General features: G+C 35.0%; 1 protein-coding gene across 2 annotated transcripts in view; it reads right to left on the reverse strand.

The window, feature by feature from the left end:
- LOC111148373 (praja ring finger ubiquitin ligase 2) overlaps positions 1-16,967 on the reverse strand; it is a 76,819-nt gene that overhangs the window by 40,713 nt on the left and 19,139 nt on the right. For both annotated transcript variants that reach the window (XM_022504877.1, XM_022504876.1), the window contains exons 2-4: positions 13,472-13,589; positions 11,957-12,157; positions 9,454-10,507 (exon numbers count right to left, since the gene is read on the reverse strand). In XM_022504877.1, the coding sequence (XP_022360585.1) occupies positions 9,454-10,507; positions 11,957-12,157; positions 13,472-13,502 (1,286 nt within the window). In that variant the 5' untranslated portion in view covers positions 13,503-13,589. The remainder of the gene's footprint in view (positions 1-9,453; positions 10,508-11,956; positions 12,158-13,471; positions 13,590-16,967) is intronic.

A 16,967-nucleotide genomic window follows, 5' to 3' on the forward strand; every position in this document is an offset into this window, starting at 1 on the left:
ATCTAAATAAAATTTTAATTTGGTAATCATAAATTAAATGCTTTCTGAAATAAATAATAGATTTATTACTCATCTACCCCGACTAAAACAACTTTCTAATTACATACTGACAACTGGGGACATATCCTCTATGAATAAATTTCCACTATTGCCATGTTTCAAAAGCTTAACTATTTTTTCCTTCCTTTTTTACAAAAGACTTTAAAGTAAAATGAGATTCAAATTCATAAAAAGCTGCACTGACTAATCTTTACTAAAGTCTTTTGGTAGAACTGTGAACACAAAATAAATTTCACTGCAAGAAAATATGCAGATAAGGAACCAAAACATGCGATAGAAGGGTTAATGAAGAACCTCAAAAAATGACTTTTGGTTATATTTTTTAACTTTGGTTAATTTAGTTACATTTAACTACTCCTTAAAGTACAGTTATCTTGTACTTATTAATGGTGAAAATAAATCTTAAATGCCCTTTCCAACCATATCAACCATTCTGATCAAGAACCCTTTTGGGGCACCTGGGGGGTTCAGTGGGTTAAGCCTCTGTTTCCAGGTCAGGTCATGATCTCAGGGTCCTGGGATCAAGCCCTGCATTAGAGTCTCTGCTCAGCAGGCAGCCTGCTTCCCCCTCTCTCTCTGCCTATTCGTGATCTCTTTGTCAAATAAATAAATAAAATCTTAAAAAATAAAAAATCCCCTTAAAGATTTCCCTTTGGTGCCATGATTTAAAAAAAAAAAATTATAAATTTTAATTTGTTTCTGAAAGAATTATAGTTATATATATATTATATAATTATAATTCCCATAATTAGTAGGAAATAACTTTTCTTTATGATGATGTATTACTAGTGGTTATATTAATAATGATATATTAACTAGTTAATGAGTTCCTCCTTCTATAGGCAGATAAACCGAAGAGATCAAAATGCTATTAAAAAAGAATAGCACTAATGTAATGTAAGCTCTGAGAAGTTAGACGTAAAAAAGTAAAATCAACTTCCAATCTTCAGTAAATGATAGGTAGCAAAGCACAAGCATTCTGGAGAAGGAATGCTATATAGCTCTGGCATAGCAAGTAAAAGATATTCCTTCAGTTGAATAGGACCCTAATTGCTTTTATTTTGTAAAATTTTCTGTAATCCAAAAAATAATCTAAGTAAATCATTTCTAGATTTGTATCAGTGTAAAAATCTAATATAGATAATAGTTTTAAAAGAGTTCTTGAACTAAGTTTCCTCAACTGTGAAGCCTCTCAAATTTGAAGCTATATTCCAGTTCCAATTTTGGTATATCATTAACAATTACAGTAAGCTTTCTTTATTAATTTCTGGCAACTTAACTTATTTAAAAAGGAAACCTCATATTTTAAGCATTTTATGATCCTGTCCAGAAAAACAATATCTGAAAACTTCCAAATTTTTTTTAACTTAGTGAAATAATTGATGGACTACCTCCAAACTGTAATATAAAAAGAATATGATCAATAGTCAATATCTTTAAGAAGCCTACATCACAGATTGGTAAATTCAGCCTTTCAGCCAAATTTGGCCCTTCTACCTGTTTTTCCTAGGATCTCTGGATTAAAAATATGTTTTTTCTTTTCTTTTTTTATAAGTTTGTCTTTAATTCTACCTCTTACAAAATTTAAAATATATACTATCTGGCCCTTTAGGGAAAAAATCTGCATATCCCAGCCCTGTATCATTATTACTCATTATATATAATCCATACCACTAAATAGGTAACTTTTAAATATATATACTAGCCCTGACGACCTAGCCATCCAGAAAGTTTTAGATTTTTCACCCTCCTTTTCAAAAGCTACAAAACAAAACTTATTTGACAGGTAAATTTCTTGATTTTCTATCTGCTAACGGTATTTCCCTGCTCACAAGCTGAAAATCATGTATCTTTGACATCTCATAAACTCCTATGTTTAAATCCTTTTTACATTCCATTCTTTCTGTAAAATGTCTCCTTTGTCTCCATTTTCCCTAAAAACCCTGGCTCCAGTATTCTTTTCCAAACCTAGACCTGGAAGTCAATTATTAATTGGTGTCCCTAAATTTAATCTCATTCCCTCTCCTCACTTAAAAGATGCATTTTAAATATCACTATTGCTTTAATTTATATCAAATAGCACATACATAATATTACTCCAAAATCCTTCACTTTACTAAAGCAATATTTCATAAAATTAAACCACTTACCTACTGCCTTCCCTATTTTTGCTGCAGTCATACATTAATGCTATGTCTTAAGGTATAGTTGTTGAGAACACAGGTTCTGGAGTCAGTCTGCTTGGATTTGAACCCACCACTTAGTAGTTGTGAAAAAGTAACTTAACCTTACTGTGCCTTTATCACTCACACATCAGGTGAATTTAGTAACAGTACCTAATAATTCACTGAGCTCATATGAGAAGTAAATGAATTAATACCTACAAAACATTTTAACAGAGCCTGGTAAATAATACGCCATCAGTACCTGTTAGCAAATCTTTTTTTTTCTTTTTCTTTTAAAGATTTTACTTATTTATTTGACAGACAGAGATCACAAGCAGGCAGAGAGGCAGGCAGAGAGAGAGAGAGAGAGAGAGGAGGAAGCAGGATCCCTGCTGAGCAGAGAGCCCGATGTGGGGCTCGATCCCAGGACCCTGGGATCATGACCAGAGGCAAAGGCAGAGGCTTTAACCCACTAAGCCACCCAGGCACCCCAGCAGATCTTTTTTTTAACAACTTTTTTTTTTTTTTTTCCTACTCAAATACTGTTATTTCCTTTCCAGGTCAGGTTTATGATGTTTAAATGAATATTGTAGATAAAATGTTTAGAATAATTTTTGGAAAATGACAAACATTTAGTAAAGGTGGTAGTACTTTATTATATAAGCTGTCTGCTTAGACATTTCAACTGGATTTCCAACCAGCATGCCACCATTTTCCTCTTTTCTCTACCTAAGAAAATCTACTCTGAACCCTTGGTTTGTCTTACTGAACGTCAAAATCAGCCTCCTGGTCACCCAATCCGCTTTAGTCTTAGTCTCTCTTTATACCAGGGGTCAGAAAACTATGCTCTGACCCATTAACCAAATCTGGCCACCTGTTTTTTGTTTGTTTGTTTGTTTTTTAAAGATTTTATTTATTTATTTGACAGAGATCACAAGTAGGCAGAGAAGCAGGCAGAGAGAGAGGAGGAAGCAGGCTCCCCGCTAAGCAGAGAGCCCGATGCGGGGCTCGATCCCAGGACCCTGGGATCATGACCTGAGCCGAAGGCAGAGGCTTTAACCCACTGAGCCACCCAGGCACCCCTGGCCACCTGTTTTTTAATGGCCTGGAAGCTAAGAATGTCTTTTGCCTTTTGTTTGTTTGTTTGCATTTTTAAACAGTTATGTAAGTACCTATATAGTATCCTTGATTTTGTCTTTTGGTCCACAAAGCCTAAAATATTTACTATCTGGTCACCCTTTTAAAAAAGTTTGCAGACCCCTGAGGTTCAGAGAAGACACAGCAAAGAGAAACCAAACATAGGTCAATGGAAAAGAAATCACAGAACAGGAAAGGGTGAACAAACTGCTTAACAGAAGCATTAAAACAAAACAAAACAAAAACGTGTACCAAGAAAAGTCAACTGGATGTGATAAAGAAGAGGTCACTGTTAACATCAGAGAATATAGAAATAACACTGGGAGTTAGATTTCAAGGCATTTAAAAGTGCAGAGTGCAGGAACAGAAACAGTGGGTATGGAATATTTATTCTGAAAATTCAGCAGTGGAACAGAAAACAAACAAGCAAGTGGTTAAAGGAAAAGCAAGATCAAGTGAAGGTTTCCCCTTGGGGTTTAGAAAATTACAGAATGAGGTAGAGGGAAGCAACTTTGGTATAAGATTAATAAAGTCAGGTGTTGGATATGACTATAGACACAGAATGAGACTAGTCACCTCTCTTCATTAAAGAAAAAAACAGGAAAGGATACTAACATGTTGCTATATGGAGAAAAGGAAAACAAGAAAAAGTTCAGATTTAATCATTTTACCATCTCCAGGAAAGCAAGAAACAAAGTTATTTACTGAGAGTGACAGGAGTGTATGGGACTAAAATCAGAGAGAGAAAAGATTTAAAAATAACTTTTCAAGTAGAATAAGCAACAGAACAAATAGGATACAAAACAATGATGGGATAGTGAGGACCCATTTGTCCTTGAATATAACAGCAAATGAGTTAAAAAATTTTAAATTCTCAAAATAAAACTTAAGTACCACTTCGATTTTCATATGGTCTCTCATTAGCATTTAGAGCTATATTCAAAATCAGTCAACTGTAACTTCAATGTTACATTTTACACATTCAATTGTGAACCAAAAACATTTTCTCACATATAGAATAAAATTATATGTGATTTCTACACAAATAAGAATTTGTATAGTACGAATCTTAAATAGAAATATGATACAGAAGTAAAAGCATCCATAAGCAATCTTATTCCTTAAATTCCCCCAAAGAACTGGTTTGTTAGTCTTCTGTGGCATTTATCACATCCATAAAAACTGAACTATATTTTGGATAATTTTGTTATGTGACTAGCTGAGGATCAAAAACACTTTTTGAATTTTATTGAAAATACTCTGGATGGAAATGATGTTAGGACATATCATTTTCAGACAGTATACTGAATATAATAATCTAAGCAGTCTGGGACATTTTATCATTAACAATGAACTATGCTGTAATACAATGCTACAAATGGTAGTTGTTCCAATCTATAAGTCTACTTCATTTAGTAAATAAGGCCCAGATGGTTCTGAACTGTGCCTGCATTTTACAACTTTCCAGTCTTTCCCCTAAATATCAGAATGTTGTCATCTGTAATTCCCTAACATGCCTGAGGAACAAAGCTCTTTAGCCCTAATTTACTCCTTCTAAACTACTATGAACTTGGAAATAAGGTAAAAAGGTTTGCTAAAATGTTACAGCATATGCTTTAGGATCTCTGCTGGCTGCTCACAGATGCTTTATTTGTAGGGATATCAGAGGAGCTCCTTCTGCAAGGAGCTTAATTTAGTCTCATGATAATTACCTTTATGTTTTATCTTCCTCAGAAGGCTGGTGAACACCAAGGGAACAGGGGTCATTATTTCCATTTACAGAGTACCTGGCAGAAAGTCTGACACTTAGGAAGATTTCGACAAATCCTTTTTGAATATAACAAACTGAAATCAACTAAAGAGCTAATACTCCTTTTATTTTCTCAACATCATCCACAACAAAAACATCCAACATTTATCTTAGGTAAGTTTTTTGTTTTTTGTTTTTAACCTTTTAAGCAATGTCAAGGCTTAGGGACAGAAAAACTGTGAAGGAAACCTCAACTGCTCTAAGAAATGGTCAGTGGATGGTATGCCTCTTCCTTCACTTAGACCCAAGGTTAAAATGTGCTGGCATGGTTAAAAGGTTCTGTTCAACTCAAGATCTTGTCATCAAACAGTTATTAAAGTTCTCAGAGTATATTTCAAAAGAGCAGGATGTTAACCTTAGCTCTTTGGTCTAATTCCAAGTCTGGTAATTACATACTGCCTATTAAAATTCCCCTCGCAATTCTAATTTAATAAGGTGGTGTTCAGTTCCTGTCAAACAGCTCAGAGCAATTCTACCAGCTGCAATGCTTATTCCGTAGAGTGTAACGTTTCAGATATGATTAAGTGATCATTTAAAAAAGTTTTCAGGATGGAAATCGATCATGCATTCATTCAAATACTTTTCACTTTTAAAGAATATATGAACTATGTATTTTTTTAACTATATTTTTAAAAAGTGGCCAACATTTCTATAACTAAAAATGTCACGGTGATTTTAGTTAAGTTCTGGATAAGAGGGTCCTATTTGTAGCTATTATAATATAAACATGACAAGAAAAATTTTCAAGTACAGCATCTTTAAGTTTTACAAAGCAAAGAAAACTCAAAAAGAATCTCAGACTCAAAGTAAAGGGTATTTATACCTTCTTTCTCAAGACACTCATTGAGTAGCCACTTTGTTTCCCCATTTCTCCAGTCTGCTATTATCAGAACTCAGCAGGACTACAGCATCAACACCAAGTAGATGAACAAGTGACAAAATGAAACTAAGTAGGAATGTATGGATTTCAACCTTTATCTGACAGCATAGTAAAAGACATTCTGGCAACTGTGATCCTTTGGAGGGAGCTGAGGGCAGAAGAACCGGAAACAGCATAGAAATACTCCTCAATCTGTCCAGACGGTTGCAATTTGGTCTTAAACCTATCTCAAGGGTTACAGATCCAAAAGGGAGTGGAATCCTAGGTAAAATCATTATCCTTGAGAATTTATTCTGTGATGGTAGTTTTAAACAAACAAAAAATCCCTAAGTGTTTCTGGCATTCCAATGTGTCTTAAAGATTGCTCCAAAATTAGTTTCATCTTTCAAGGCCAACTCAACTTCAGGTTCTGTAAATCAATATATTACCAAAAAAATGAAAGAAAAAGAAGTTTCTACTAACTGTTTTCTTCCTCTGTATATTCTATTTGTAAAAAAAAAAAAAAAAAAAAAAAATCTATCATTATTTAGAATACTGGTGTATCACTTAAGGAACCAAATTATAATTAAACATATTAAGACAACAACCTATAACCAACCATTCAAAGTCCACAATCATCCTAGGCAAATAAAATACTAACCCTATTCACACACACATACAAACACACACAGACTCAATTTAAACGAAGAGCCAAGAAAACTACTTTTGAGGCTGATAAACGATGCAAAAGGTTTATCAATTTTATTATATGAAATTAGGCCTGACTTAAAAAACAAAAAAAAAAAAAAAAAAAGGGGGGGTTTTAGCTTTGATTAGTGTGTCTCCAAAGATGAAGGTATGTCCAACTTAAATTATTTTCTTCAAGAAAGCAAAAATGTAACTGGAGTAAAAATGCAACACTGTTACACTTTGAAAAAGATAAGTTATCTAAAATGGTAAGTTGATGTTATTATTATTTTTTAATAGTAACCCAAGAGGTATAGTAAAGGTTCATAATCCAATCCAAAAATCTTAGGGCTGAGTATGTTTTAAAAGTCAGATTTTTTCCTGCTGAGATTTAGATGTATTATTTAATAATTCCCAGTGGGGTCTAACCCCAAAACTCAGTAGTCAAACACTTTCATATTTCTGCAATAAATATTACGAATGCTTCAAAAAAAGGCCTCAAAAAAAAAAAAAAGGGGGGGGCGGGCGCCTGGGTGGCTCAGTGGGTTAAGGCCTCTGCCTTCAGCTCGGGTCGTGATCCCAGGGTCCTGGGATCGAGCCCCACGTCGGGCTCTCTGCTCAGTGGGGAGCCTGCTTCCTCCTCTCTGCCTGCCTCTCTGCTGACTTGTAATCTCTGTCAAATAAATAAATAAAAATCTTAAAAAAAAAAAAAAAAGTTTAAAAAGTTTAAAAAAAAGGCCTCACGTTAGTTCAGATCCAGATCTGCATCAAATAAGTTAGTACCAATTAAGGTTCTGACTTCAATTTCCATTTTAAAAAGAACTTTGTGGATTTTGCATAAAAGACTGTGGGCCTAAATTGAAAAAACAAATAAATTAGGGAGAAGTTCTTAATGAATTTTACCCTTAGACTTAAAAAACAGTAGGTTATATAAATACTGTCTGCTAGCCCTTGAAGTTTACAACTTCAAGACAGTAGTAGATGGGGCACCTCGGTGGCTCAGTGGGTTAAAGCCTCTGCCTTCAGCTCAGGTCATGATCCCAGAGTTCTGGGATCGAGCCCCACATCAGGCTCTTTGCTCGGCAGGGAGTCTGCTTCCCTCTCTCTCTCTGCCTACTTGTGATCTCTGTCTGTCAAATAAATAAATAAAATCTTTTAAAAAAAAAAGACAATAGTAGAAATTATATTTCAGCTGTTTCTACAAGTTACTTATGCTACATTATACAAGCTTTATCCATATGTCCAAAGAAAACCAAATACATTTTATTAATTTTGTGACATGAAATACATAAAATGTATTCATATTTAAGAGGAAAAATTTCTTCCTTTGTAGTACTCTCTAGTTAAAAAAAAAAAGTAACCATTATTTCTACAAGTCAGTAAGATCTTGAAACTGCACTGTAACTGAGCAAGATCTGTTCCAATTAGCTCCAAAGTCTGAAAATCTGTACTCCAGGGTAATGAAAAGTCAGAAGCTGGACAAAGAAATTTTCCATTTCTCTCTTCTTTTTATGGTCTTACAGTTTGGGGCGGAAAGATTCTATATACGAGGAATACAGAATGCTTACTCTATGAAAAGCTGTGGGACACCTGGGTGGTTCAGTCAGTTAAGCATCTGACTCTTGATTTTGGTTCAGGTCATGATCTCAGGGTTGTTAAGATTAAGCCCCAAGTCTGGCTCTGCCCTGGGCATGGAGCCTGCTAAAGATTCTTTCCCCCTCTCCTTCTGCCCATCCACTCCTCAACTCCTCACCTTGCTCACGCTCTCTCTCTCTCTCTCTCTCCCTCTTATAAAAAAAGAAAAAAAAAGTTGTATGTTCTCTTGAGATACCCATTTGTATTGGGCAGTAAGTAGAAATGCAAATTCCAGCTCCAGAATTTACTAGCTTCGTTATCTTGGGAAGTCAACTCTCCTGTGCTTCAGTTTCCAGGTCTATAAATGGGGGAAATAATATATACCACACTGTGGTATGGTATATATTTTTATATATACATTTTGCCTATAAATAGGTAAAAAATAAACCTAATGATAAAAAGAGCAACAAGGGGGCGCGTGGGTGGCTCAGTGGATTAAAGCTTCTGCCTTCGGCTCAGGTCATGATCCCAGAGTACTGGGATCGAGCCTCACATCAGGCTCTCTGCTCAGCTCCCTGCTTCCTCCTATCTCTCTCTCTCTCTCTCTCTCTCTCTCTCTCCCCCTGCCTACCTCTCTGCCTACTTGTGATCTCTGTCAAATAAATAAATAAAATCTTTAAAAAAATAAAAATTTAAAAAAAGAGCAAACAAGAGGAAGAGAGAAACAGGTGACATTAATAAATATTGGCAAAGTTCATACAATATTATCAAAATTTTCTGTGATCTTAAATCACTTTTTAAGCCCAGGATGAATTAACACAGAATTTTTTTAAAAATATAATAAATGTTCACTTTATAGTTTATGAACTGAAATACTATTACTAAGAACTGAAATAATTAGTATCTCTATCCTTTTGTTAATAACTAATCATCATTATCTGAAATTATAATTTCTATAAACTCCTAAAATGCCCCAAAGAAAGTTTCTGTAAATAAATAGTCAGCAGTTTGCATGTGTGGTTAGCACTGAGAAAATAAGAATATTTGGCCAAAGTACCTAATTCCCTGACTATGTCAAAGAGGCCATCCATCAAACATTATGGTTAGTAGAAATAAACCACTTTGCTTACCACACAATCTGACAAAGTACAAAATCTTACCTATCTTCATCCTTGTCATACAGCTGGTAATAATCTCCACAGCCGTTCCAAAAGGCGTTATCCACCACTTCTTGCCTTCCTGCTGTGGCTCCACTTTCCGCTGTTATTTGGTTATGTTCTGTTTCCCTATGCGTAACTCTTGAGTAAGGTGGATCCAAGAACATGCAGTCATGTTCTCCATCGTAGTCTTCACATTTTATTAATAGGTCATCTGAGCCATTTTCCTCAACTTCCAAAGCCTCCCTCCATCTCTGAACACTTCTTTGTTTAGCCTCATGCCTATTAAAACCTGTTTCTTGGTCCACCTGGCTTGAACTTATCAGTTTTCTAACTTTGGGCCTTACTACCTGTTCAGGAAAACTTCCCTGGTTCTTTCCCTTATCACTAGTATTTTGTTCACTGCAGATATGCCCGGGACCACACACTGCATTTTCAGCTGCCTTTTCTCTCTGACTCTCCTGGCTAGTATCATTTTGTTGTTTCTTTCTAACAACTTCATCTTCAGAAGAGGACCTCTGAAATTCCTGATTGTTCTCATTGACAAACTCAGTATCACCAGTAGAACTTCTGACTAAAGGTGCTGAATCTAGCTCTTCAAATTCATCTCTTATTTCACAGTTAAAAGAGGGAACTGGTGGTGAAAGACCAGTGTATGCCTCTACCTCTCCATTTGCCAACTCAAATATTGTATTGCCCAATGCTTCCTGATAGCCACCACCTTCCACAACTTCTGCAGAAAGCTGAAGACGGTCATTGGCCTCTCCATGTGTGCCATCTGGATCGTAAGAGTCAGTCTGAACCAATGAAATTCCATTTTGTACACTTGAAGCATTGCAAGCTTCTGTAGTATATTCTCCCTCAGAGTGATTATGAAGATCTGTACTGCTTCCTAAAGTCTCCCTGCCCTCCTCGCTATGATGTACTGCAGCAAAGGATGGATTGCTCTCAATGGTTTGATTCAATGTTGTATCACAAATGGGAATTTCTGTTTCACTTTTTTCAAATAAAGTGTCATTGGGTAAAGAAGAATGAACTTGATCCGATGGACTGGAACCTTCACAGATAATAAAGAAAACATATTTGGAGACATTAAATATAATTTTATTTACTAATGACTATTTAAGCAGATATTATACTAATAATTATGCGCTTGAATATGAGTGAATTTCTCTGGCAGGTACTTCTATGCTCCCACCCTTAACTGAGAGGGCACACCAGTTACCCTATGAGTTCATTTATGCCATTGTATAGCCCTTCAGTATCCTCTCCCTCAGATGTCTTTTGGAGGTTTTTCGCCTAAATCCAGATACCTAAAACATTCTGTAAAAGACATTAAAAGGAGAGGTATAAGTCAAGTCATAGGGTAACCAATCTGCCCTCCTAGTTGTTAGGGTGCACAATTCAAACTTAACTTCTTTTATTATGGGCAGCTAAAATAACTGCAACAGTACTTTTCAGAGATAAAAGAACAGGTTACAGATCTAACAGAAATGAAATTCGATTGTGTTTGATGTCAGTTCAGAAGATTATATCTCAGTTCCCAGATATATAATATTAGATTTCTACACCCAATATGGATTCTTTATAATGCATCTACAATAATGAGTTAACTTTAGTTATGTTACAGCTATGACTGCAAAACAACAAAAAGTCAACAAGTTGAATCTCTTTGCCATAGTCTGTCATATCTTGAGACAAGAATAAAATCATATCTACTCTATAAATCACTTTAAGCTTGATTACCTTTTATTACTACTAATGTAATAATAAAGAATGATGACATCTGAGTTTTGCTGGAGGATGTCCCGTTTTGTTGGAACAAAAATTTATAAATTATAAATAACTAAAGAGCAGTCTCATCCTATCAGAGAAAGGCTTCTTTAACAGAATGAACTTATTAGCTAATAATTTAGGCTCTTATTTATAAACGACAGTAAAAATAATCTAGAATTATCAAATTTGCTCAGGATAAGAAGACGACCACAGTACAGCCCAAAGATGCGTAATTAAAGTACATGGATATATGCAAAATACTTTCCCAGACCACAGAATAATTAAGAAATTTTAATTAAATAACTATTATTTGACATTCATATTTCATAAAATGATTTAAAAAATCAAATTAGCCAACCTAAATTATTTGGAGATACAATTAAAACAAAAAAGCTATTAAACATAATATGCAAGAAAAATGTATTCAGTTCACATTAAAAAGTTTTTTTATTGAAAACTGATGATCTCCACTGGCTGAAGGATGTGATAAAGTAATCACTGCCATGGCAATGTAGTTGTATTTTAATGACTGACTGTATTCTATTTTCGTCTATGTTTAATTGTATATAGTATTAATATTAAATTCAATTAAAATATCAAAATAGAATTCTTGAGAGGAAATGTAAAATATTTGTATTCACAGACACATAAAACCCACACACAATCTCAAATATTACAAGATCAATTCCTACATGCTTTTTGATAACTCATATAATCCCATGTTGCGCACCTGAGGAATTTTCCTTTGGAACATCATCTAGTTCCAACACTTCATAGTCATCACCAGCCCGACCTAAACTTCTTTCATGCCTGGTCATACATGGTTTAAAACTGACATATGCATGTCTTCTTCCATATCTCCTGCCTGTGATTGTCTGATATCCTCCTGCTGGTTTGGGCCATGCAGCCTTGCTGGATTCTTGATCCATTGCTGAAAAACAGAGTTAAAAATAAGAGAGGCATACAATGACTTTTATTCTGGTGACCAGTAGGGGCAATATTTCAACATAAATGCTATTACTTGCCAAATCATATGCTACTGAACATCCAGTACACCTTATTAATACTGTAAAACATACCTGAAAAGTAAACATGAAATATTATGAGAGTTATATGCCTCTTTACCCCCAAAAATAGCTTTTAAAGTTTGGTACCTTTAAGATATTTTAGATTTTTATGATGTAACCTAATAAAAGCAATTTTTCATGTGCAAAATTCATACACCATACTACAAAAGCTCATTAAGGATTGGACAATGATCCTCCAAATTATCTAAGTAAAGTACCTTATGTATAACTCCTTAATACTTACTTGAATTACTAGTACATGAAATGATGGTTTCAATTACATTAAAAGTGAATGCATTCCTATCCAAGGTAATAGGTAACTTCTTTAACTGGCATCTGTACTATCATGAAGAACCAACTGGACCATAATAAAACATACTCCAAATATTAGGGTCAGATAAAATTCTCCAAAAGAAAATAGCAATGAGCCAAGTCAAAGACATGCTACCCCACCTTCCAAAACTACCAATGGTATACACTATGGTAGCAAAACCCACCAACATTTGAACAACTTTAATACTAAGTTCTGATGGCTGAAGGATATATAGTAGTAAACAGTAGCACCTTTAACTAAGAACATTATCACATCTATATATAAAAGGTTTAAATCTCTTTAGTCAATTAGATTTTACATATATTATACAAGAGGTAAAAAAAATTTTCTCATGGTATATGAAATAATCAAAGGAACAATTACATATTTTTGTTTTATTGCATTAAAACAAATATAACTGCTTCCAAACACAGATAAAAAACACATTATTTATAACGTAGAGTAATCAAGTTTTACATTGTTATTTAATTCCTGAAACAAACTTATGAGGTAGATACTGTACTTCATTTTAAAGATCAAAAAAATTAAAGTTAAAATTCAGTATTTAGTAACCATCCAGTAACTGAAGAGTTTGACTCCAGAAACAGTACCCTTAACAACTCCTCCAAAGGAATAGTCTCCAAAATGGAAGCACAATAGTAGCCAAGGGGGTACAGAAAGAAAGTAAGAATTTTTATTTATACTTATTTTCATATCAAAAATTGGAAATTAAGCTTTATTTTCAATATACCAATCAAATGGCCTTAAATTAAGACCATGACTCCATTTCATGTACACTATTCAAGGTATCTAGAGAGAAAAATACAAAGTCCTCAATGTAGAGGAACTGACAAACTCTGCTTACCTGCTGGCTCTTTTTCAGTATACTGTGACATATACGGCAGTTTTCTTGTGCCCAGTTCAGTGCAATTATGGATATGACTTAGTTTTTACTCACGCAACGAATAAGCTGCAGAAGATTCCTACAAAGAAACCATGGATTAAACAAAATAATAATACAAAACACAAAACAAAAATAGCAAAACTAATACTCCTCTTAGGGAAGCTCTTTGTTAGCCCCGTAATATCAGAAAAATACGTGATCTGACAAGTCCACAAAAACCTTACAACTATCAAGATGGTTATTTGAAAAGTTACATCTCCTCTTAAAAAACCTTGTTTTAAGTATATATCATCCTTAAGACTGACAACGATAACACACATATAATTTAAAAGTAAATAAGCTGACAAACTGGAAGAAATGTTTACTGAGGTATGTAACCAAACTATCTGTGGGTCTACCACACTATGCTCTCTCTGCTTCTCCATCAAGCACTGGAATTCCTTTAGCCCTGGCACTGTTAAAAGAAGTTAACCCTAGGAATACAAACTTTATTTTAAAAATGCATAATGAGGGCGCCTGGGTGGCTCAGTGGGTTAAAGCCTCTGCCTTTAAAAAAAAAATCTTTAAAAAAATTAAAAAAAAAATAAAAATGCATAATGGTTTGTAACAATTAAAAATTAGTATGTGTAAATAATGATATTGTTTGAAAATAGTCAACTTATCATTCAGATTTTTTTAAAAGATTTTATTTATTTATTTGACAGAGAGAGATCACAAGTAGGCAGAGGCAGACGGGGGGGGGGGGGAAGCAGGCTCCCTGCTGAGCAGAGAGCCCGATGTGGGGCTCGATCCCAGAACACTGGGATCATGACCTGAGCTGAAAGCAGAGGCTTTAACCCACTGAGCCACCCAGGTGACCCTCAATCAGATATTTTAATCCCAAATTAGAACCTACTCTAATTTAAAACTAAATATTTTATTATCAAGTAACAAATATAAAATGACCTTCTGATTTGCAATTAATTCACTTACTATCTCAAATTTGCAACCTGTGCTTTTTTAAAAAGTGTGGTAAGGGCTTACATTTCTATTTAAACACCTTATTTACTTAAACATTGGAACTATGGCTAATTACCTGTTAATTGCCCATCACCACTTAGTAGAAGATGATAGTTCTGCAAATGAGCTTAACTGTACATGTTATCTGTCTAGCCATAGATAGCTATATATTAACATACATAAGAGTACACACACACATTCTCCAATATAAATTACAAATTCAGCAACAGGTTGTGAACCAAGTCAGACTATTAGCAACAGCTAAAGGATAAATAATACCCCCCCCCCAAGCTACCATACTGGCAAAAACAAGCTCTAATTAACATTGTTTTAATACTAAGAAAAATGATCTGAAATAACTTGAATCTGAATGATCTGAAATAACTTGAATCTTCACATATTCACAGTATAGTACATGGCAACTGTAAAGCATGACCATGGATTTAAATTGACAAGTATTTTACCGAGTCTTTTCTTTACAATAAAGCTTTATTTCACCATATTCCCAGGCACTACTTCTAGTGCTGACAATAATGAACCAATGGACAAATATTCCTGACCTCTTAAAATTACAGTATACGGTACAGACACTAAACAAAACAAGAAGTAAATAAATATATGTTAGATAATACATACTGTGGAGCAAAATAAAACAGAGACTGAAGAGTTGCTGAGGGCATGCAATTAGAAATTAGGGAAAACCTCACTGGGAAGTGATCATCTGATCATCCCACACCTGTGAGGGAGAGAACCATGTGTAAATCTAGGGAAAGAACATTTCAGGCAGAATAAAAGGAAGTTCCTGGGGTGAAAACTTTCAGAAGTGATCATAGCAAGAAGTCTGGAATGGAATGAATAAGAGAGAAAGCAACAGATGAGGTGAGAAAATTAAGTTAGGGTGGGTGGGTGGGGAGGGTTAGGTGGAACAGATCACTTAGGCCCTTATAGGATAATGCAAGAAATGCAGGTTTTATTCTAAGTGAGCTGGAAAACCACTGAAGAGTTCTGAACACAGAACAGATACTACCTAACTTCTGTTTTAAGAGGAATACTCTGGCTACTGTTTTGAACAGACTGAAGGGGAACAAGGTCAAAGGCAAGGAGCCTGGTTGCAAAGCTATCAAAATAATACTGGCAAGAGATGACAGAAGTTTAAACCAGGGTAAAAAAGTGGTGAGAAATGGTCAGATTCTGAATAAATTATGAAAGCAGTGTCAGCAAAATTTTCTAATACAGGTTATAAAATAAGGTAAGGAAGGAGTCAAGGTTGACTCTAAGCTTTATAGTCTGGACAACTAGAAACATAAAAGAGTTAACTATTAACTGAAGTAGGAAAATCTGTGGAAGAAGCAGGTTTGGAGAAAATATATTCAGTTTAGTTTTAGATGGTTAAATTTGAGATATCTATCAGACATTCGAGTAGAAAATGTTAAATAGGAACCTGGAGTTGACTAAAGAATGTTGAGCAGCCAGTATTATTTGTGAGTGATAGGTATGTAAATAATATTCAAAGAAGCATGAACTTGGACATCTAAGTGTACTTGGTGAAGGAAAAAATTTCAAGGGCTGAGCCCTGAAATGATCCAACACAAAAAGGCCAGGAAAAAAGAAATATCAGGAAAATCTGGCATAGGCCAATGAGAGAAAAGGAAAACCCAGTGGTGTGGATGCCAAATGAAGAAAGTGCCTCAGACAGAAGAACTGATCCACTATGCCAAATGTTGCTAAGAGGTAAAGTATGAGGAAGATCTATAACTGGCCGCTGAACTCAGCAACATGGAGGATACTGAAGATCCTGACAAGGGCACCTTTGGTAGAATGGTGGATGTAAAAGACTGAGCAGAATGCTATAAAGAGATAGTGAGAGAAAAGGAGCTGTAACTGGAAAGAGTACAAAGATCTGAAAACCCTTGTTTCTGAGTAAGGGGGTTTGTTTTGTTTTGTTTTGTTTTGTTTTGTTTTTAAAGAAGCGCCACACCCTGCATGGAGTCCAAAGCAGGGCTTTAACTCAAGACCCGGAGATCAAGACCTGGGCTGAGATCAAGGACACTTAACCATGTTGGACACTTAATCAACTAAGCCACCCAGGCACCCCTTAAAAAATGTCTTTAATGTGATTCCACTTGCTTCCTAAAGATATTCTCTTCTGAGCCCTCCAACATCCTCATCTATACTTCTGAAAACAAGTCTACTTGTTTTCAAGGCCTATGACCTTGGCTCTGATACCTTTTGATTGTACTTCTGAGTTAAGTCCCCTGATTTGAATCCCACGTTCTCATGTGCGTGTGTGTCTGTCTTTACTAGAAGATCGAGTAACTGTTTCAGAAATTTTACATAAGAAGTTAAACTCTGGGTCACATGCCTGAAAACATTTCATCCCTCCCTCATACTTTAGGTATGGCCCAAAACCACTTTCTCCAAACTCTGAGACACATTGTTTTCCAACATCCTATGTTGG

The sequence above is a fragment of the Enhydra lutris genome, unplaced genomic scaffold, assembly GCF_002288905.1.
Source record: "Enhydra lutris kenyoni isolate GAN:26980312 unplaced genomic scaffold, ASM228890v2 scaffoldscaffold19, whole genome shotgun sequence".
Taxonomy (NCBI): domain Eukaryota; kingdom Metazoa; phylum Chordata; class Mammalia; order Carnivora; family Mustelidae; genus Enhydra; species Enhydra lutris.